This window comes from Centrocercus urophasianus, unplaced genomic scaffold (genome assembly GCF_019232065.1).
Source record: "Centrocercus urophasianus isolate 14NV4802_14NV808 unplaced genomic scaffold, USGS_Curo_1.0 seq_196, whole genome shotgun sequence".
NCBI classification, from domain to species: domain Eukaryota; kingdom Metazoa; phylum Chordata; class Aves; order Galliformes; family Phasianidae; genus Centrocercus; species Centrocercus urophasianus.
The window spans coordinates 37,257-59,111 of NW_024884751.1; the positions used below are offsets into that span (position 1 = coordinate 37,257).

Genomic DNA, 21,855 nt, shown 5'->3' on the forward strand with positions numbered 1-21,855 from the left:
CATTTCAAACCTGAATTAATTGTCCTCCTTACGTAGCTACAAGCCACAGAATAGCTTCTACACGTGCACTGTCATCACCTGAAAGTGAAGGTGGTTGCATCCACTGAGGCAAAAATGGCATTGAAACATTGAAGAAAAGCAATGAAAATGTACTTTCCATGCTCTAATATAAAAGTCTATCGTTAAATAACACACACACTATCAAAGATATAGCATTAAAGAATGGACAACACCTCCATCTCTAAGATCAATAGTTTATTTCATTTTAAATTTATTTATTTTTTTACATTTTGGATGTTACAGGAGAAGAAACACTTGCTAAGGAGAGTGACACGTTGAACCATTTTCCCTTGGTCATGGAAGAAATTAAAGCATATTGCCTAGATACACATTTATGTCTAAACTGCCAATATTCAAGTCAGCAAGTGTCCATCCCTGCCCCATCCTTGCGAAGGTTAGATTGAAGTTCTCTCCTCCTACAGGGAGACTGAATTGTGGCCTCAATCTTTGTTCTCCCCCTTTATCCATCCGCAAACAAGTCAAGCAGATGGAAACCAAAGCCACAACAGTGGAATCATTGCCAATGTTCCTTTTTTACCTTCGTTTCCAACCAGTTCCTCACTGCCCCAGAAGGTACAAAGAATTATAAATGAACTGGATAAAAATGCTCCTAATGTTTTCTCAATGGCATAATAACTAGAATCCTACTCTCCTTCCACAAAAAAATATATAGATATATATAATTTTTTTATATAAATACATTTTAATACAGACAATCCTGACTCTATGCAAAAAAAGAAATAGTCAATGTCACATTCAAACAGGGTTCCTCAGTGTAGCATTGGGGTGCGAGCAGAAAGCACAGTGGGCATTAACACAGTGATTCTAGGCAGGCAGTTACTACAGAACAGATACAGACACACAATTCCACCCTCAGTCAGGCTGTGATATCAGATTAAGTGAGCATCACATTCTTCTGATACAGTTCCGTGCTTAGAAAATGAGATGAACAGCCAACGAGATTTCATGGAGGGGAACATTTGTATAAACAGTGCTCCATAGTCATCACACCTGTGCTGGGCACAGAAAAAAGGGCTGCTGGCATAACCATGGGATGGATGGAAGGGACCTCAAGGACCATCCACCACTTCCAATGCCTTGCCCACTCCAAAACGCCAGAGAAAAAGCATTTACATCTGTAACACCACCAAAACTTTGGGTTCCAACCAGCTGCCATCAACATTTTTCCTGTCCTTGTCCCCCTCCCTGCTTTTCTTACCCCAGAGATATCTTCTACCACTGCAGTCAATGCATGTAAACCCATCTCATGACCGTCACAACACACACAGTTCTGATGGCTCTTCATCGGTTGGCCACCACACAGTTTCCAAAACTGAAAAGACTTTCTGCATTAAGAATGGGATAAATCCCCATCAGGGGGAGTTAATTCAGAAACGTCACGATATAAAGGACATCTTCAGCATATATATACATATATGGTGATAATTTAGGCTTTGCTCAATGACAGGAGAAGAAAACTCCTGAAATTTAAACTATTCTTGGTGTGTTCTTGAAAATAAAACTTTCTATTTCTCCCTTTGAAGTTTGTGGATTATTGGACCATGCAGGCAACCACAAACGTTTTACCACTGTTCTTCCTTGCAAACTCTGAAATGTAAGTGAATTTCAAATAAAATAAGAAAGTTTGGGATATAACTTCCCTATTGTTTTTTAAAAAGGACACTATTAGCACCCACTTCTTCATCTCAGGTTAATTCACTACCAGTACACATCCAGTCGACGTCACATGGAGAGAGACAACGACTCACTGCTAACATAATCTAGGTTGGATTTTGATGTGGCTTGCTTTTTTGTTTCTTTTCGTTCAGAAAGCCAGAATTTTCCACTCTGGTTCATTCAAACAGCGCTGAATAATTAAAATCATTTTGAAAATGAGAAAAATAAAATCATCATTCTGGTGCTGCTCGTGGGCAAAAGCAGCGCGTCCCAAGTCAACAGCGCAGATTTCCACCTGGTTGTGCAGCAGCATAAAGGAAATTCCCTCCTAGTCAATAATTTCCATGTTTGTAAATAGTGTGAGTGGAGATTTTAAATACATGCAAACATGTTTGCATGGGAAACGGAGCCATAATGATAACTGTGGCAATGGGAAGCACAAAAGGACTTCCATTGCATATCCCACAGGAAAGTCCTGTTGTTTCCATTGGCTTAGGAATAGGAATTTATTTGTAGGAAATTGTGGAGGCTTAAAAAAAAAAAAAAAAAAAAAGAAAGAAATGAAAAGGGAACAGACCTTGCTCTGAAAAGCTGAAGTTCAATAGGTTGGAATTGATGCTATTAAAAATGCCCCACACTTTTCTCCAGGTTTAAAGTACTCCTATCATTAGAAAACAAAACACATGTAGTAAAATATCTCCCATGTGACTCACACTGAATTTTCTATTAGCCTGAAATTACGAGCCATCCAATCTCAATTAGCAGAACAGCAAGCAGAGCTGGGGACAGAGAGCAGCACGGATAGTTTGTCCTCTTGTGTTCAACCACCCGATGCGGGATGTCAGGAAGTCCATTCAACAGAACTGTTGGGAACTACTGGGAAAAATGCAACTTCATGTTCTTTTCTTGTAGGGACCTACTGAGCTGATTACAGCATTATTTTTTTCATGAGATTACTTCCGTTTTTGAACTCCTATAAAGGGAGGTAGCATTAAAAGGGACCAGAACACGACTCAGAGAGCTCGGCAAACAACGCTTTGCACATTGGTCAACGTACAAAGATGCTCGGTTGGATAACCCAAGACTGATGAGAGTCTGCACCAAAATAAAGGAATACACAAAGACAACAGAGCTGTTTGGAAGGTAAGACTGGCAATTCTGGCCAAGCACCCTCACTAGAAGTGATTATGATGAACAGCAGGAAAGTGCTGAGAGATAGGAGTGATTAAAAGAAATAAGCAACACCTACAGCTGCACAGGGTGCCACTCACAGACGCTCTTCTGTCTTCAATTTGCTCACTCCAGAGTCGAAACAAAACCAACGCTCAAATTTGCACGATGTCACTGAATATAAAGATGAAGGGAAAAAAGGGTGGGGAGGACATAGACTTTTGGAACTGTTATCACCTTTAATCATTACTGTGCTATAAAACTTGCTGATCCGTAGCTCAAAGCGTAATACAAATACGGAGGAAACGCTTTGCAACCCTCAAACAGCCGTAGGCAAGATGTTGAGTTTTATACATTACCAACAAAAAGCAGCAATAAATACAAGTCTCATCGTGATAAGAATTACTGATTGATAGCAGCCGTGTCAGAACAGTGGTTTCTACACACTTTCTTAACAATCAACCTTAAAAAAAAAAAAAAAAGCTGTAACCCAAACTCATTGTATTTTCTTTAGAAAATGGAATCCTTCAAGTGATGGAGTCCCCATCCCTGGAGGTGCTGGAGAACCATGGGGATGTGGCACTGAAGGATGTGGGCATGGTGGGGTGGGTTGGGGTTGGACTCGGGGATCTGAGAGCTCTTTTCCAACCTGAACGGCTCTGTGATGCTACGAAACGTCCCCACAGCTGACAGCCATCTACCAGTAACAGCACGCAGCCTCCCTGCTCTTACATCCCATCTGCAACCACTCGTAGTTCTCCTGTTTGACTTCAGCTGCGACCAAGGAGAGGTTCGTCACGACTGGAAATGGTAGTTTATAAAAATTAGTACAATCACATGTATCTGAGGCTAACATTGAACATTCCACTTCAACTCACAGGAACAGACATGGAGACATCAAGTATTTATAGGAATATCTACAGACTGCAACTGCCTTTTTTTCCTCTTTTAAACTATCACTGATCTTTAGAGTAAGGGTTTCATGACAACAGGCAATTGGGAAAAATGAAGGAGGGAAGCTTTGACCCTGCACAACCTTCTCAGGTTTGGTTTTGCATGCACTATGCTATTGACACTGCTACTTCATTGCACTATTATCTTCCTAAGAAGTGCATCCTGAGAAACTTGTGCAAGGTTGTTCTTAAAGTTCTTACAGAGAAGGCTTAAAGCCTGACATTATTAGAGTTGCTGCTTCACCTGTATTCATACCCAGTGCAAAACAAAGGGAAAAAGCTGACATAGCACACTTCAAATTCAGATACAAATGAGAGATTAGACATTCCACACTTTCTGACTGCCTTGGACAAATTAGTGTTGCTCTAACGAGCATTGCTGAAGCCCTTGTCTTAGTGTTGAGCACAGATTAAAGAAACAGACATGTATGACACATAGCACGGACAAGCTGAATGGTAGCTATGTAAAAGCATTAAATAAAGCTAAAATCCTTTTCTTTTTTGTTTTTTTTTTTTGGCCAGACTGGATTCAGTTTGCAGAAACTGAAATTAATGGAGGATGTTTAGAGGGCTTGTAGACACCCAACACTATGTTCTTCCATCTGAAATGCAGCACAGTACCTGATGAAACTAGTGGTCTTCACTGCATGTTTCATTGCTGCCAAGATTTCAAAACCATTATACAGAAGGAGCAAAACAAAGGGATGAGATGCTTATTTAGAGCAATAATCCAAAAGATGAAACTTGATCCTGTAAGGTTTTCAGCTGGATGTACAGGTTAAAACTGGCCGTGCTTTTGAAGCATTCACAACAAGAGCCAACCAACCAAAACTCTGCGCTCGCATCCGTCCACTCACATTGCATTTCTCAAATTGCTTTTTCCGAAACCATCGCGTCCCAAAGGATACGTGAGGGAAGTAGACAGATCTGCAAAATCCCACAAGGTCCCACAAGGCCATGTTCAAAGCAGACACCTGAAGAACATAGGGAAGTGGCATCCACAGTTCGCGTAGCATCGTAGAACCGCTCAGAGCTCTGAAGATCTGGGTCTGCTCAAAGAGATGAGGCTGGCCAGTTTGGTCATGAAACTCCTACTGTGGCAGAGTCCTTGGTTTGTGGATCCGTGTCCAGATGACGTTGTAGGCAACTGAACCCAAGGTGTTGGTGTCCCTGATGACTTCAATTGGAAAGCAAAGGCCAGCCCAGGTTGGCTGCCCATCCCGCTCTCAAGGTCCTCCACTGTATGAATAATCTGCCTTGTTGTGCATCACCAGCTTGTTATCTACGAAGTAGAAACTGTCCGACTGTGTCTCGTATGGATGGAGGATCATCTCTCGAACTGCAGGGGGAAAAGAAAAATCAATTGTGTTAAACAGAAGCCCTGCTGAGACAACAGGCTGCGCTGGCTTTCCTGTAGACTTTGTTTGAAGGCTCTTTTAAGGAACTCATAACCCAGACATGTTGAGGCACCACACAACATCTAAGGGCTCTACCTATCCTCAGAACACTCTTGTGGTGTGACAATAAGCAAGCAGCAGTCAATCATTTCCATAGGCTGCAGTATGAGGACAAGGTTACTGACATACAAGATGAGAGGTTATAAAGACCATAAGGTTACACAGATTCAATTCTGATGCCCACACTAAAACACATGAGATAACATCACAGTAACCGAACTTACTGAGATCCTCCGAGAGCTGTGGGAATTCATAGATGTGCTCACACGTGTTCTTACTGCTGGGGATGCAGAATCCAAACTCAAAGTCAAAACTCTTCAGCAGCTGATCGCGGAAGTAATGCCTCTCAATCATGCGGAAGTTATTGATGGGTTTGTCCCCTACTGTGAATTCCACCCTGGAAAGGAAGAATGAGAGAGAAATGAGCTTTCTGCTCAAGAAGGGTTTCGAGCACCCCTACGTCAATCACTAGAAGTTCCTTATTGCACTGGATTGCCATTCAAGCTTATTTAATTCTTCTGATGGGTATTAAAAAAGCAGATGTACAAATAGACTTCCTTGGTCTATTTCTGCTTTATAAAGGGGGAGAAGTTAGAACCAGCACTATATATAAGTTTCTCTTTGCCACAAGGCATGATCTCTTAGAGAAAGGTAGGTGTTGGTTACATACGACGTGCTGAATTTCAACCTAGAGCAGGAGTAACACACATCAGTCCTTCAGAAACACACATGTGCACAGAACACACAGAACTCTCACACTGCAGACCAACTTCTAACCACCTGAATAAAATAGGTTTATACTAGGAGCTCTAACCAATGGTCAGTAGAGTACTGCGGACTTAATGCCATATTAGCAGTGGGCATACGCTCTTAATTAGATTGAATTTAAACCTCAGTGAACGTAAAGAAAAGCAGATAACAAACAGCTACCATGTAGTGACGCATATCCCTCTAAAATACCTAGTAAAGACTCAGAAGCCCACCAGCCTGCTCCTGGGGGATTGGGGCAGAAAGCAATAATTGGGATATTAGGGAAAAATTCTTCTCCAAAGAGCAGTGCTGCAGTGGCACAGCTGCATAGGGAGATGGGGGGGCACCATCCATCCATGGAGGTGTTCAGGAACCGTGTGGATGTGGCACTGAGGGCTGTGGTCAGTGGACATGGTGGGGTGGGAATCTGAGAGTTCTTTTCCAACCTGAATGATTCTGTGATTCTATATAGGCTAAAGTGATGGAGGAAACAAGGCATCCAGCAAAGATGTTGGGAGATCCCCATCGCAACAAACGGTCCCTATTAAATCAACTCAACTTCCTGGTGGGATCGACGAGCAAAGAGACACTTTTTACACATCCCAGTAGGAAAAGCAGCACGAGGAGCTGTTACTTACGTGGCCCCCACCTGGCGCAGGCGAAGGAAAGCTGGGGTGAACTGGTAGCGCACGAAGCGCCCCGCGTTGGGGTCAACGTCCTTCTTGTCATTGTGTTCACGCTCTGCAAAAGTGCAAAGACTGCATTGGGACAGCATTCCTTCCTAACAATCCCACTGTGGAAACTGGTGGTTTATTCCTCTGCCTCGGTGGCAAAGCTGCGCTCTCTTTCTGCACCCTGGGGCCAACCGCGTTGAGTTGGCAGAGTTGGAAATTGGTTCCCCTGAACAAAAAAAAGAACTAAAGGTCCCTCTGGCAGAACAGCGAGCAGACAAAGAGCCCTCTGTGTAGAGCCTGCATGAGCATGGCTGTGTATTTTCACTAAGAAAACATATATTCCGAGCAAAAAAGATTCCCAGACGAACGTTTGAGGCTCTGCCACCAAAATGAAGGACGCACAAAATACTATGAACTATCTAATAGAGATTCTAATCCTGATTTTCCTTGTCGAGGAAAGGTGAAAGTCTGGTTTTTGAAAGCGGTTACAGATTGGGAGCTTTAGAAATTATCTGTTCACTGTTAAATAGAGGATACTTAACAAAGTTAGTATGCAGTAGGTCCAAAGCAAAAGCAGTGTTAACCACAGCACAATGTTAAGCAGGGAGATTCTTTGCCATAGGACACAGGAGATTCTGCATTGGCTCAAGACATTGGTACATGGGCTCAAGAAATCAGGGTTATTAAATGCAAGGACATCATCTGCACAGTCATACATGAGCTGACGGGCTCATGAGCAGCCAACACATGCTGACCTCCTCCTCCTTTGCTTCTATTTACAACATCCATCTGTCCTTTCTCATCACAGATGGAGGTCATAATACAGGAGCAATTAATTCTGCCTGCTGTATTGGTACAGAGGAATACCTGAACAGTGTTTCTGCTGCAGGTTGGGAATCCAGCCCTCCTGCAGGTGAAAGTTTCTCCTGTTTGAGGGGACACGTTGAGTAAAAGGGATGAGAACAGGCCAAAGGAAGCAGGTGTTAATAATGGTTTGTTCACAAAGGCAATCCTGTGCGCACACCCACCTGATGCTGCTGGCTTGGTGATTTCAAACAACACTGTGCCCGATTCCATGTCCCGGATTTTAAACCTGGTGAAGTCTATTTTGTAAACGTTTTCCTCTGGAGTGCATAGGTAATCTGCAGAAGAAAGCACACTGACATGAAGGCTTTGTGCCTACGAAGGCAGAGCCAGCACCGCGTGCTCACGCTGCCCAGCACTCAGAGGTCATCACCTCTCCCCAACTTCGTGCCAGTTGCTTCCATTTCTCCTTAAGGGCATTGAGAGCAGTCAGCACCTGCACCAAATCCTTGCCTGCTCAGGGTAAGAGGCTTTGCCTTTTTAAAAACTGCCCTCTGGCAGAATGTGAGCACTAAGCAGCTTTACGGGCACTAAGCCGACTGCACTGACTGCAGCAGGATCCCCCTCCCCACGCCATCTCCCCTCTCTCCAGACAAAGCACGGCCTCTTCCCTCTGCCAACACTCATCCCACGCAAGGACTCATCATCCCTCGGCACTGAAAATGGCGTTGAAGCCTTTCCCTGTGCTGGGAAGCAGGGAGCCCAGGGCACCTTCCCCAGGGCACAAAGGCAAGTCTGGAGCTGCGTCTGTCTGCAAGTTAATTATTAAGTGCTTTCCTCCTGCAGAATTCCTGCCCATCCAGCACCATGGCAACAGCTTTATCCCCCTCCTTGGCAGCAGTGTTGCTACAGAAACAGTGTCCATGACTCATCCACAGGAGAGGAGAGCAAATCAGAACCAGCGGAAGGGAGAAAACCCCAAGCAGAATCCCCACCGGGCTCCTGCCCATCACTGCCTGCACCCCTGCACTAGTTTTGCTGATAGAAAATATTCAAGAACCTTGATTTATTTTGATAGGTGCACCCCTATCTAATCAGATGGCGTCTGGGGAAAGGAATCGTGGAATCATTCAGGGTGGAAAAGAGCTCTCAGATCCCCAGATCCAACCCACCCCATTGCGCCCACTGACCACAGCCCTCAGTGCCACATCCCCACGGTTCCCCAAAGCTCCAGTAGATGAAGTGGATCATTACAAGAAAGGGAGTTTTTGGTTCTTGCTTCTTTCACTTCCTCCAAAGCAGGTAGCGTTGTTTCCCTGCCGTGAACCCAATTATGACAGTGCCTTCCTGAACAAACCCTCACTTGATGCACCACTGATGAACAAGCGATGAAGGAATGGACACACGAACATCTTAGGAAACCCAGCAGATTGTCTCTTAGTCTGCAGTACCCAGGGGAAGTATGACAAAAACAAATCACAACAGAGGACCCTTTCCTCCTAAAGTACCGTGTTTGCTATATCCAGACCCAACTTTATTCATGTTCATTCATGAACTCCAAACCCAAAGTTATTCATGTTTATGACTATCTCAGGAGAAATAGAACAAGATGGCCTTAAGTAGCACCAGGAGAGCATCAGGTCAGATATTAAGAACTACTTACTCTCCAAAGAGCGGTGATGCATTGACAATGCTGCCCAAGGAGGTGGAGGAGTTGTCATCCGTGGAAGTGTTCAGAAACCACGGGGATGTGGCACTGAGGGCCATGGTCAGCAGACATGGTGGGCTCTGTATCAAGCCCAAAGATCTGCAAATGCCTGTCCTTACCAAGTAGGCTATTTAGTGGATGAAATTGGGTGTTACTCCCAAGGGGAAGAAGGAACTCAAGATCTGGTGGTGAAAAGGAATGTAAATTGTGAGGATGCTGTACGAGAAACAGACACAGCGACAGCGGCCTGCAGTAGGATCGCGTCTCCCCATCGCAATGACAAGAATTTAGGGAATGAGAAGCTTCCAGCTGCCATCCGGACCTATTTCTTAACATGCATTAGCCATCAAGGTCAGCGACTATTTTAAAGACCACTCCCAAGGTGTAAGCCAGGTATAAAGCAGAGACGACTGCAGAGGAATTGCTGGGAGCTGGAGATTAGGAGATTATCAGATTGAAGAGACTCAGGAGGAAGCGAGCAAAAAATAGCACCAGCCCAGCCAAGACTCGGAGCGGTGACGCAGGACAGAGTGCAGGACCTCGAGGGGAAGGCAGGGCACGTTTCCATTAAAGAAAGAACTCAACCACCTCCCTGCCCTCTGCCTCACCAGTTCAAATCCCACAGCTTTCCATTCCCTTCGCCATCCCTGTTGGGGACAGAGCGACCCCAAGGCCTTGGCAAAAGGGACAAACCCGCTCAGCTCAGCCCTGGTGCTCCCCGTACCCCATATGCGCTCCCCTGGAGATCTCACAGCCCATCTTGCAGTGTGAGAGTGCTAACAAAGCCCTTCCTCAGCACAGCACTTCAAGGTGGGAGCCGTCACCATGCCTTGAAAAGGTTCGTAGCAGCGTCTGTTGTGCTGCTGAGGGAAGAAGTCACGGTGACAGCAGCTCGACACAGCTCTGCAATATGGCTCTGCTGCAGGAAATCTGCCTATCAAAACACTTCCACACATCGCAGCCCCAGACAGTGATTCATTAACCCCCCCACCAACACCCCCAGTAATCAGGGCTCCTGATGCAGTGAGTGGTCTCAATTAAACAGGGAAGGAAGGGAAAGTCGTGGCTTCAGGAACAGCTCTGAAGATTGATCTGCACGCATTGCTTCATGATAACACAGCTCAGCTGGAATGCAGCGCACCCACCAGGTGCCTGCCCTGACCACTGGGCCCCTCAGACAGGCTGGCTAAAGCTGCTGCCTCTGAGAGATCCCAAATGACAGCTCACAGAAGAGATTACTTTCAGAAATGATTAAGCACGCCTTCCTTATTTTTAGGCTTTGTTTTGTAAGTGTTTCCAAGTATGTCATCAATCATTTATCCAACCTCTCGGTTTGCTAGCGTCAAAGATGCCCTCAGAACAAAACTTGGAATATAAAACTGAAGATAAGCCTTATCCCAGCAGCACAGACAAACTGTGCAGTTGCCCAGAGCTGTGCTATGCACGGTGCTCTCAGCCTGAAGCTTGCCCTTGGTTATGCATCAGTTTGACAACTGGCATCGTCACGTGGCAATAGGGGGATGGCAAACGCCGCGATGCCATCCTCCTGCTGACCACCCATGGCTCCCATCCCAAAGCCAAACAAAGAAATCAAAGCTGTGCTGGAATTAACCTCGCCTGCAGGCAACGTGGGAGCAGCACAGCGTGACCTAGCAAACATTCAGCCTGGTCGAAGGCGACAGGGACAGTGCTCAGCTCCTCTCCCTGCCCCACAACGCAGGACAACGTTGGCAGACGCACACCCCAATAACTGCAGACACACCGCTCTGATCCTCCTGCTGCTGCAGTAATTAATTGCAATTTGAACTGAGCTCTGCCCTGCTCCTTTGCTAATCCCAAGTTAATCACGTCACAAGGTTTTCCTCCTTTTGTAACCGCAGTTGGATGAGCAAGTAACGAATCCTGCTAATTGCAAAGAAAACGGGTCCCTCTGCTTTACGCCTAAACCCAGCCCTAAAAAGACCCAGACACACCAGAGCAGCACCCTGGGTCCATCAATTTGACCTTAGCGTGTCCAGAAGTGATGGAGGATATGCAGAACAGCTTGCACACTCCCCCTTTAAGCTTATTAGAAAGGCATCAGGAGCAGAGCCACAAGCAGCAGAATGAGTTCAACAGTGCGAGCTGCTGCAGTACTGGCCTAGAAGTTGGGATAAAAATGAGTTATCTGGAACTGTGAGGGATGGCCACAGCACCAGGGTAGTGCTGCAATTCCTGCCCAACCATCAGCTTCACGTGAGTTGGAACACCTGGATCTGGGGGTCAAAACTAGGGTCAGCAGGATACAAGTGGCCGTGGTCATGAGTTGGGATGACTTGGTGGCATAGGCACTAAGATCTGCAATGGAAAGAGTTAATTCAAGTAGTTTGAAGAAGAGAGCTTTCCTAAGAAGGAAAAAATGGAAGAGGAGTGGGAAAGAAGAAATTTTAACCACACACTTCTCCATCCACTAGTTTCTGACTGGTGCAATACCCTTTAAAAGCCATACATGACCATGCCACCACAAAGTCCTTGCCAGCTCCTCTTATTCTCCTGACGTTAAAACACAGACAGGGGGAACTATGTGCTGATCTTTCTCCTGGTCCAAGCAGCACTCGCCATGCTCTCCACCTCATATCCTCCTTCCCAATTCCAGGCATAACAAGCCACACCCCAGATACTGCCCTAACTACAGGCACCAAGGCTGCATACTGTACACACCAAGCTGCGAGGAGAAAGAATGAGGAAGGAGTTGTACCTGGGCTTCCATACAAACCTACAGGGATCTACGCACCAGAGATGGTGTGAACTTGGCCACATCCCCAATGCATGCAGGTCCTTTTGGGTCACAACTTCACACCTCCGCCATACACTCGAGCAGAAGCAGAGTAAGACACTTTATGGAGAGCAGGAAAGATGGACAGGAAATGCATGCGAGCGCTGCCCCATGGCAGCAGAGTTGCTCTCCCTGTGGAATGATCAGCTCAGCCTTCCTGAAAACATGGGTGCTTACCAAAAGCAAACAGCAGCATCAAGGCCAGGGTGCCCAGAGTTGAAGCCACGTGAGGTCTGCACACCCCAGTGGCAGGGGGAGGCCACGTGCCTGCAGCCCCCTGAGAGGGCACAGCTGCATGCAGAGCCACGTGGGCTCCCAACAAGCAAAGCACTGAGCGCAGCCATGGCTGGGACTCACCATCCAACTGCTGCTCTTCCAAGCGCGCTGGCAGCACGCTCCAGTGCCTGCTGCTCTGATTTCTGGGCCTGGGCAGTGAGTCACAGCCCAGCACAGCATCTCAGCAGGGAAACAGACACAGCAGACCCCCCAGATCAGCACTCCCTGCAGGGCTTCCTCCCCTCCTTCCCTCCACCCAACCTGTGCTGCTCCCTCCCCAAGGCTGCCTGCATGCCCCGATACCCACAGCCACATCCTTTCTTTCTGGGGCTTCTCGTGGCACAGCTCTGCCTGCAGCCCTGATCCTGCTCCAAGCACAGCCACCCATCACTGCCCCTTCCTCCCCTGCAGCAAGACAAAACACATGGGATGCAAAAAGGCCTTTTGGGGGCAGGAGGACACTCCACAGCCAGGCTGGCCTGGTGCATGTGCCATCTCCCAGCTCAGCACGCTGCAATCCCAACAGGTCCAACAGAGCTGCTGCCACACAAGCACAGCAGCCCCTTTAGCCCCATAGGATGCTCTCAAGACCACAGCAGCCCTACGGGGGTGAGAAAGGGGAAACCAAACAAACAGGAAGGCTGCAGGACGGTCATAACACTCCTCCCCATTGGATCTGTGACCCCATCTGAGCCCCTCCAGCTCCCCCCTCTCCCGCAGCTGGGGGTTCAGCCTGGCCCACCCATACGATGGGCACAATGAGCAGCATCCCACCTCTGACCCTGCTTGGGGGGGAGGGGAGGGTCCCACTCCGCAACGTGAGCATCCCTGCAGGTCACCCCCACCCCTCACCCTCTAAACCGGGTCTCCCTTCGCACCCAAAGCACTGCCCCATCCTTCACCCCATACAAACGCGGCGCCCCCCCGGCCCCGTACCGCTGGTGACCCGCTGCAGCCCCAGCACGTCGTCGGGCCCGATGAGCGCTTTCCGACCCAGCTCCTCCTCGGTCCTCGCTGCCGCTCCCCCGGCCCCGCCGCTCTTCTTCACCTTCATGGCCCCGCCGCCTCCTCCTCCTCCTCCGGTGTGATCGGCCCCGCTAAGCGCTGCCGCCGGCCCCGCCGCACCGGGAGGGGCAGCACCGCCCCCTGCACGGACCGCCCCCCGGCACGGCACAGCCCAGCCGGCAGCACCGCCCGGCATCGCTGCCAGAGCCCCGCTTTGCACCCCGACAGCATCGGGCTGAACGCGTTTCTTTTTCATCCGTACGACCCCAAAGGGGTTCCCCCCAACTTGAGAGCTTTTAGGTTAACGTGCCCAAGGGAAAAGCTCGACCCCAGTAATAAGACTCAAACCCAGTGCTCATCGACCCTATTAATAACCACCTACCAACAGCTGAACCCCACAACCCCCCTCCCCACCAAGTGTTGCAGGCTACGTACCTTTAAGACAGGACTCAGGGTGGACAAAACCCGGGGAGCAGGAGAGATTCGCACGGCCCCCGCCCTGCCATCCAGCCCCTGCACAACGGGGCAGATGGGGCAGGGGGGTTCTTTATTTACACATGAGCACAGCGCAGGGCTGTGGGGCGCATGCAGGTCTCCCTCCCTTCCCTCAAGTCTCAGTAAGAGGAGTGCAAGCAGCAGTTCTGAGTGGAAGGTGCAAGACTGACTGTGAGCATCTCTCACCCCTGAAAGCAGCTTCTTCCCACTCTGGAACACACCCCCAGTCCGGGCCTGAAGCAATGCAGCTCAGGGTGCCTGCCTGCACCATGATGCAATGCATTCCGTGGGGTCCCAGCCCTAAGGCAGGGCACCTTCCATGGGCTCAGTCCATCTTGGTGGGTTCCTTCTTGTTCTGCCTGGCCTCCCGGAGCATCTTAGCCAGGGAGAGGAGGATGGGGACAGCCATGGGCAGGAAGAGGGGGATGTAGATGGCAAATTTCTGGTCATCTGGGAAGTAGAGAAGATGGAGAAGAGAAGGGTCGAAGAATGCCCGTTCCGAGGAGGTGACAGCTTCCTTGCTGGCCTGGAAAGCTGAGTGCAGATGGCCCTCAGCCAGCTCTGCCACGGCATCCTGTGCTGCAGCCACCGCTCGGTATACCTGCACAGCAACACCACAGCAGTCAGTCCTCAACCAGAGAAGCAAAGCTAAGGGGCCTTGCTCCTGGGCAGTGCCCCACTGCTCTGTACAGGGCCAGCAGCTCCTGGCCCCCTCTACCCTCCACATCAGGGTGTCCCAGCCCTACCTCTGAGGCAACATCATCTTTGATGACGATGTTACTGATCTGGTCTAGCAGCTGTGCCAGCGAGGTCAAGGTGGTGGACACAGTGGCAATATTCTCCAGTGTATGGGCCCAGAGCAGGCGGTCCAGCTCCCAGTCGGCCAGTCCTTCATTCCCTGGGCTCTCCACCAGGAACTCAGGGGGCAGCTCCTCCCGAGAAATCCCAAATAGTAAGCTGGGAACAGATGGGAAGGTCCCAGCCTGCATCAGGATGTGCAATACACGTGCTCCTTGCTCTTCCCCTCTCTGGTGCACTGAGTCCCAGCAGGGCTCAGGTCACATCCAGCAGCTTCCTGAGTGTGGGGCAGGATAAGCCTCACACACACCAGGACACACACTCCTGACCAGGGAGTGGTGTTGGTTGGTGGTCAGCACCCCAAAAGCCACAGAAATTCACCCTCAGCCTCCCAGAGCCCACAGAGGGGCCAAGCTGGTGGGCTCCAACATGGAGTCATGGGGCTCTGACCCCATCAATGCACATGTGGGCCTGGGGAGGGAAGAGCGAGTCCTCACCGGAGCTGAGCCAGGAAAACCTCCATCACTCTCAACATGTCCACATCCACGTGCAGTGGGAGAGAGGTCTGGGGGGAAGCAGGGACTTCAACATTGTAAATCTGCAGGAGAGCGTGTCACTAAGGCACAGCCAGAGCCTTATGGGGAGGTTTAGCACTGCTAACATCACAGCCCCATACCATGATGCCACCCCAGCGGGGGCTGTGGAAGGCGTTTGTGGCCACTGGGGCTCCATCCTTGTCATGAATGTAGAGTGGGGAGTGGGAGCGCTCTGGCACATACAGCAAGAAGTTCAGCACAGGGTAGAGGGAGGCAGCACTGGAACCTAAAGCAGAACTGAGTCAAAGAACTTCCCCTGGTCCACACAGACAAAGACAGCACAGCCTTGCTCTTCCTTAAACTGCAAGCCTCAAACAGAGCACTCAGCTCAGCGGGTCTCAGGCAACCCCAGCGCAATCATGTGGGGTAAAAAGGTGCTGTAGGAAGGGAAGGGGCACAGGTGTAGGCACAGCTGTCCCCACCTCAGCAGAGCCTGATCCCACCAGAGTGGAGTCAGAAGTGGCGCTCACCCAGCCGAGCCTCCACAGGGTTGATGACATGTGGGAGGCTGTGTGCACTCAGGATGAAGCTGGAGGACTCCTTGTCAAAGCGTGGAGTTACTCCAAGAACAGCGTAGTACAAGATCTGCAGGGACACGACACAGATGTTGCTGGCAGAGAAGAACATCCCAGGGCACGTGGCAGGACCAGGGCTGGCTTCTCCCCACAACCTCTCCCTGCCCTCACCTGTGAGTCAACAGAGAAGTTGGCCACGAGGTTCAGCTTGTCCAGGACGGGCTGCACATAGCGGTCCACAGCACCCTCGATGTCCCAGTCCACATCATGCGACTTGGGGTCAGGGTTGAGCAGGCTGAAGGTGATTTCATACCCTGCCAAGCACCCAGAGTGTGAGGCACCAGCACAGCCACCACCTGGTGACGCCAAGACCGGGCAGGTGGCTGCAAGAGAGCTCCCCAGAGCCACAGGACCTGACACCCTTTCTCCCAGGCTCTCCCTGATGCGGGGTCGCACTTCAGTGCCCCAGCACATATGGATCACAGAGCAGGTCCTGTCCCCAAGCAACAGACAAGAGCAAAGGGAAGATTCTGGGGGCCATTATCCCAGAAGACATTCAGGGTTGCTACAGGTAGAGTAGGAACAGCCTCGCTCCAAAATGCAGCTGGCCTTCTGGGGGACAGAGAAGGAAACTGGGGTGCAAATCCATACCCAGGCTGGATTTCAAGTGCCGCCAGGCATCAGGGCCGAGCTGACCATCAGGAACCCGGTCTGAGAGGGCAGCAGCGATGGAGCTGGCCGTGAAAGACATCACCTGCATGAGCTGCTGGAGGCGGGCATGGAGTGTGGCCAGGCCCTGCCCAGCCCTCACCAGGGCGCTGCGATGCTTCCCCACGTAGACGTTGACACCCTGGGGAAGGGGCAGCAGTGAGGACTGGGAGCAGAGACAGCTCTGCCAACACACCAAAGAGCCTGGTGCCACCCGTGACAACCTGAGGAGGAATGTGTCCCCATAGGGTACCTTCAAGGGACAAAATCCCACGTTCCTCCCTGCTCCTAATGGTCCCATTTCTTACTAAGGGTTTTACAGCAAGTCCCTTTACATCACTGAACCCCAGGCTGCATTCTGGTAGAACAGGGAACATAAGAACTGTGGGTTTCCTCCAGGACAGCCTGCCCCACAGCCGTAACATTCCACAGAGGATGGCACTACAGGTTACCTCCCTACCTGAGGCAGGAGAGAGGAGGTTTCAGGAACCACATACACAGTCAGAGAGCCTGGTGGAGAGTCCTGCAGTGCATGCAGAGCAGCGTCAGCATCTGAGGAAGACAGATCCATCAGCAAAGCTAGGATTTTCAATCAGCTCCCCATCCCACAGGCAGCAAAGCCAAGCTTTGGGCTAAGCCAGCCTCGGAAAGCAGAGCTGCTCGTCTAGGGCTGAAGTCGGGCTGCAGAGTGCCCACGTGCAGCCCTTCCATGAGGGAAAAGCACACAGAGCCACGGCGGTGCCTGCTGTGACCCCTCACCCCCATACCTCGCACCGTGGCTGCTCCCAGTGCCGCCTCCTCCCGCGCCGCGGCGCCGCGATAGGCAGTCTCGATGCGGGACGTGACATCGGATCGTGCTGCCAGCGAGGGAAAAGACAAACCCGGGATGAAAACCGGAACGCAGCCCTCAGCGCCTCCCAGGCGCAACGCGGAGGGCTGGCGGGGCAGACCGCGAGGCTCTTACAGCTGACGGGCACCCGCTCCTCCCGCACGTCCCCGTACGGCAGCCGCCGGGGCAGATCCGCGGGCACCGAGCCCGGCAGGAAAACCACCGAGACGCTCACGGCCACCTGGAACTGTAAGAGCACGGCGTGTCACGGCGCGTGTCACGGCCCATCTCCGGCCCGCCCACCCGCCCGCAGCCCCCGCCGCTCACCGGCAGCCGGCCCAGAGCCGCGATGTCTCCGTAGGGCAGCGCGGCGCGATACGTCTCCGTCGTCTTCCACCACAGCGGCAGCCCCAGCAGCACGGCGATGGCGGCGAAGGACAGCGCGGCGCGGCGGCCCCGGGAGCGCTCTGCGGGGACACCCGGGTGAGGCTCCGGACCTCGCTCTGCCCCGGCCCGGCCGCGGCGAACCCGGCCCGAGGCGCGGTGCCGCCGGTACCTGCTTCATCAGCCGCTGCCACCGCCGCCGCCATCTTCTCTTCCCGTCCCACTGAGAGGGCGGGGCTTATGTCCAGCTCAGCCATTTAAAAACTCCCGGCGCAAGGCGCGGCCAATAGGAGTAGATCTACAGGAGAGGTGGCTCAACTATGCTGGCGGCGTAGCCAATCAGAGCACTACGGGCGGGACTCGGTCTCTACGGGTGCCGCAGAGGATCAGGCGGTGCCCACGAGTTTGCGAAAAGAAGGAACGAGGAAGCAGCGCTCCTCCCCCACCCCCAAGCACCCCACGGCGGGCTGAGGCCGGGCGCAGCTCATCGCGTGGGTGGGAGCAAGAAGCCAGGCACAGCAGCGCTGTCTCTACCGTTTATTATTCGCTGTTAGGCTATTTTGGTACACGGGGTGCACACGAGAACACGACATGAGCGTCCCGAGGGCGACGTTGACCGGGACTGCGAAGCTACAGCTGGGGCAGGGGCACCCCCAGGCCTCCCCTCCTGCCCTCCACACGGCCGGGCCCTCCCCACCCTGGCCTGGCCAGAGCCCCCTTTTCCCTCTGGGGGGACCCAGGCCTCCCCCTCATCCTTTTGGGGCCACCTTCCCCTCCCCTGGGTGGCTGGGGTGGAAGCGGGGTGGTGTGAGCAGTGGCAGGGGGGTCCGGGGCGGGGGCCAGCAGGGCCCACTGGAGGCTCAGTATGCGTGGTTGGCCACGTAGAGGGACTGCCCGGCGGCCCCCGAGTCGTCCCCGCTGCCCTCATACTTGCCCAGCGCTGCCAGACCGTTCACCTGTGGGAAGAGAAAGCATCAGGCCGTGGGGCACAGCCCTGGCACCCCATGGGCATGGTCCTCAGTGCCCTCCACCACCTCCAGGTGTCCCCCACCCCAAAGACATCAGCATTCCACCAACCACAGGGATACGGCCCTTGGTGTCCTGATCCTTCTGCAGAAACGCAGCCCTCAATCTCCACTGTCACCCACAGGGACATGTCTTCTCCATCGCCTGTAGGGACTTTGGACTTGATGTTCCCACCATCCACGGGGAATTCATTCATGGTGCTCCCGTTGCTCATAGGGACAGGTGTTCCCACCACCCTTCATTCTTGGTGCCCTCACTGTCTACACAGACTTGATTCTTGCTGTTCCCACCACCCATAAGGACTTCATTCTTGGCCCTCCCACCCCCATAGAGCACAAACACTGGCACCCCATCCCACAGGGGCCATCCCCCATCACCTCTGCACGCTTGACGAACTCCTCGGTGGCAGCATTGGCGTTGTCCCTCTGTCCACGCCAGGCGCTGAGCGCTGATGCCTGCAGTGCCCGCCCATAGGAGAAAGTGAGGGCCCACGGCCGCACCAGAGGGCATGTGTTGATGGCATTGAGGTTGATGGAGGCTTCCTCCTCACTCTGGCCCCCAGACAGGAAGGTAACACCTGCAGAGAGCAGCATTATGGCACCAAGCTGACCACACGGCATCGCCTTCCTGTGGTTTCCACCATGTCCTGGGGGCAGTACCTGGCACGGCTGGGGGCACGGTGCGGCGCAGAGCAGTGACAGTGGCCATGGCGATCTCCTCGGGGCTGTACTTGGTGGGGCAGGAATGCCCAGGCGTCACCATGTTGGGCTTCAGCAGGGTCCCCTCCAGGTAGACGTGGTGGTCGCTCAGCGCCTTGTAGACTGCCGCCAGCACCTGGGAACAGACAACATGGAGTTTCGTGGCATGGGATGGCACGGCACATCCCCATCCCCCTGCCTGCCCCACTGCTCACCTTCTCTGTCACATACTGGCACCGTTTGAGGTCGTGGTCACCATCAGGCAGGATCTCAGGCTCCACGATGGGCACAATACCGTTCTGCAAACACCAGGCAGATGGCATCGCAAGCACATTTTTGGCCCCGTAGCAACATAAGGCAAAGCCTAGACCTGGGGGTGATGCCCATTCTGGGAGTGTCAATTCTTGGCCCCACAGGCAACATTCATGCTTGCGGTGTGATGCCTAGACCCACAAGTGATGACTGGCCCAAATAAAGATGTCCATTCCACGGGGCAATGTTTGGCCCCAGGAGCAGATACCCATCCCCAAGAGATATTACCCAGCCTATGTGTTGATGCCCAGCCCCACGGGTCAATGCCTGGCCCCATTTGGTGATACTCATCCCAAGGCCAACGCCCAACCCACAGGTTGATATCTATCCCTACAGAGCAACATTCATCAGTGCCCATCACTATGGGGCAACATCTGTGAGTCAATACCCATCCCATGGGTCAGTATCCACTCCACAGGGTGCCCAGCCGCAGATTCGTACCTGCTGGCAGATGCTGGCATAGCGGGCCAAGACGTTGGCGTTCTCCATGATGGCCAGGGCAGAGGGAGTATTATCACTGATTTTCAGCACGCAGCGCCACTTGGCAAAGTCAGCCCCATCCTTCTTGTACTGGGCACAGCGCTCCGACAGCCCATCCAGACCTGCCGAGCAGCACGTCAGCCCCACGGCCCCAAATCTCCCACCCCTCACCCCACATTTGCTTCGCCTACCCTGCGTGGTGGTCTCCCCATCTGTCCCGGCCAGCGGAACGACACCTTTGTCCACCTATGGATGGATGAACGGCGGGTGAACATCGATCCCCCACCACCGTCCCAAGCACCCAATAAACCACCAGATTCTGCCCCCACCTTGATGCCCACAACGATGCCCTTATCTTTGATCATCTGGACGAAGGGAGTGCCATCGTCAGCCTTCTGGTACATGGTCTCGTGAAAGAAAATGACCCCCCCGATGCACTTCTTCACCCTGCTGTCGGCACTGAACAGGATCTGGCGGTACAGCCGGCGGTTCTCCTCCGTGTTCTCCACCCCAATCTGGTTGAGGCGCTTGGCCATGCTCCCTGCGGGCACCCAGCACCGTCACCCACAGGGGAAGCACTACAGGATGGATCCCCCCCTTTCTCCCCCATCACCCCTCTGGCTCTCAACCCCTCACTGACCCACGGATTCATCGGCGGCCAAAATGCCCTTCCCCGGGGCCACGATGCGCAGCGCGATGTCCGACAGCTCCTTCTTCTGCTCGGCTGTGAGCGCGGGGTATTGGTGCGTCATGGTGCTGCCTGCCGGCGGACGAGGGCTGAGTCACGCACCGCCACCGCCAACCCCCCCCCACCCCCCCCGTGCGCACCACGAGCCCGCACCCTACAGGGATTGGGACCCCCGGAATCCCCCCTCGCCCCCTCCCCAATCCCTAGCCCAGGGCACGTGGCCCCCCATAGGGTCACGTTGCATAAGTCCCGAGCGGGGCAGCGCCTCATGGAGGATGCCAGAGAGCTCCCAGCCATTTTGCTGCCTGCTCGCCCGCCCCCAGCCCAGCCATCTTGAGGGAGAACGGAGGGGGGGGGGGGGCGCTCGGAGCGGGGCAAGGGGGTACGGGGCATGGGAATAAGTGGGGATGGGGGTAAGAAGGCAGAGGGGTACCCCTGGGGGGTTTGGGGCGTGGGAAGACTGCTGGGTGCCGGGGATGGGATGGGGATGCGTCGGGATACGGATACCCCAGAGGTGAGGAGATCTCGAAAGTGGGAGACCCCAAAGTCGGGGATGCTCCGGGATGAGGACAACGTGGGAACGGCAACGCGGTGCCCCCAGGCCGGTCCCCTCCGGGCAGTACATGCATCGTGCCGGCTCAGGAGGTGCCCCGCGCCCCCTGCAGCCCCCCCATACCCGCGAACCCCTCTGCCCGAATTCCTCTCCCCATCCCGGGAGCCCCGCGACACCGATCGCACCGCACACAGCCGCCGTCCGGGCGGCCGCTCCTTCCGTCGGTCCCTCCCGGCTGCGCCCCGTAATCCACCCCGGACCCAGATCCCGGTTCCCCGTTCCCGGTTCCCCACTTACCGTGCGGGACCGGTGACGACGGGTACGGAACTGCGGGCTGAGAGCTCCGGCCCCGCGGTAAATGGGGCTGCGATGCCGCAGAGCTACGTGACCGGTGGGGCGGGCCCGGCGGGCGGCACCCGGTAGG

General features: G+C 52.9%; 3 protein-coding genes across 6 annotated transcripts; all 3 read right to left on the bottom strand.

The window, feature by feature from the left end:
* Positions 1 to 3,351: 3,351 nt before the first annotated feature.
* UNC119 (unc-119 lipid binding chaperone) lies at positions 3,352 to 13,398 on the bottom strand. Of its 4 annotated transcripts, XR_006169243.1 has the most exons (6): positions 13,281 to 13,398; positions 7,770 to 7,883; positions 6,706 to 6,808; positions 5,542 to 5,714; positions 3,557 to 5,199; positions 3,352 to 3,370 (listed from the first exon to the last, which is right to left on the bottom strand). XR_006169243.1 is itself a non-coding variant. In XM_042821220.1 (5 exons), the coding sequence occupies exons 1-5, from the start codon at positions 13,396 to 13,398 to the stop codon at positions 5,087 to 5,089; spliced, it is 621 nt and encodes a 206-aa protein (XP_042677154.1). In that variant the 3' UTR covers positions 3,507 to 5,086. The 4 variants fall into 4 exon arrangements, 3 of the variants coding, with proteins under 3 accessions (XP_042677154.1, XP_042677155.1, XP_042677156.1); XM_042821220.1 differs by lacking the exon at positions 3,352 to 3,370 and having other exon boundaries at positions 3,507 to 5,199; XM_042821221.1 differs by lacking the exons at positions 3,352 to 3,370; positions 13,281 to 13,398 and adding an exon at positions 9,209 to 9,491 and having other exon boundaries at positions 3,507 to 5,199.
* Positions 13,399 to 13,827: 429 nt separating this feature from the next.
* PIGS (phosphatidylinositol glycan anchor biosynthesis class S) lies at positions 13,828 to 17,946 on the bottom strand. Its single transcript, XM_042821216.1, has 12 exons — positions 17,847 to 17,946; positions 17,618 to 17,757; positions 17,426 to 17,537; positions 17,229 to 17,318; positions 16,922 to 17,013; positions 16,405 to 16,603; positions 15,925 to 16,067; positions 15,709 to 15,823; positions 15,319 to 15,464; positions 15,140 to 15,240; positions 14,591 to 14,801; positions 13,828 to 14,445 (listed from the first exon to the last, which is right to left on the bottom strand). The coding sequence occupies exons 1-12, from the start codon at positions 17,929 to 17,931 to the stop codon at positions 14,170 to 14,172; spliced, it is 1,710 nt and encodes a 569-aa protein (XP_042677150.1). The 5' UTR covers positions 17,932 to 17,946; the 3' UTR covers positions 13,828 to 14,169.
* A 248-nt stretch (positions 17,947 to 18,194) lies between these two features.
* Positions 18,195 to 21,825, bottom strand: ALDOC (aldolase, fructose-bisphosphate C). The gene is made up of 9 exons (XM_042821217.1): positions 21,729 to 21,825; positions 20,831 to 20,950; positions 20,520 to 20,731; positions 20,382 to 20,436; positions 20,152 to 20,312; positions 19,614 to 19,697; positions 19,360 to 19,534; positions 19,078 to 19,277; positions 18,195 to 18,630 (listed from the first exon to the last, which is right to left on the bottom strand). The coding sequence occupies exons 2-9, from the start codon at positions 20,940 to 20,942 to the stop codon at positions 18,535 to 18,537; spliced, it is 1,095 nt and encodes a 364-aa protein (XP_042677151.1). The 5' UTR covers positions 20,943 to 20,950; positions 21,729 to 21,825; the 3' UTR covers positions 18,195 to 18,534.
* Positions 21,826 to 21,855: the final 30 nt, after the last annotated feature.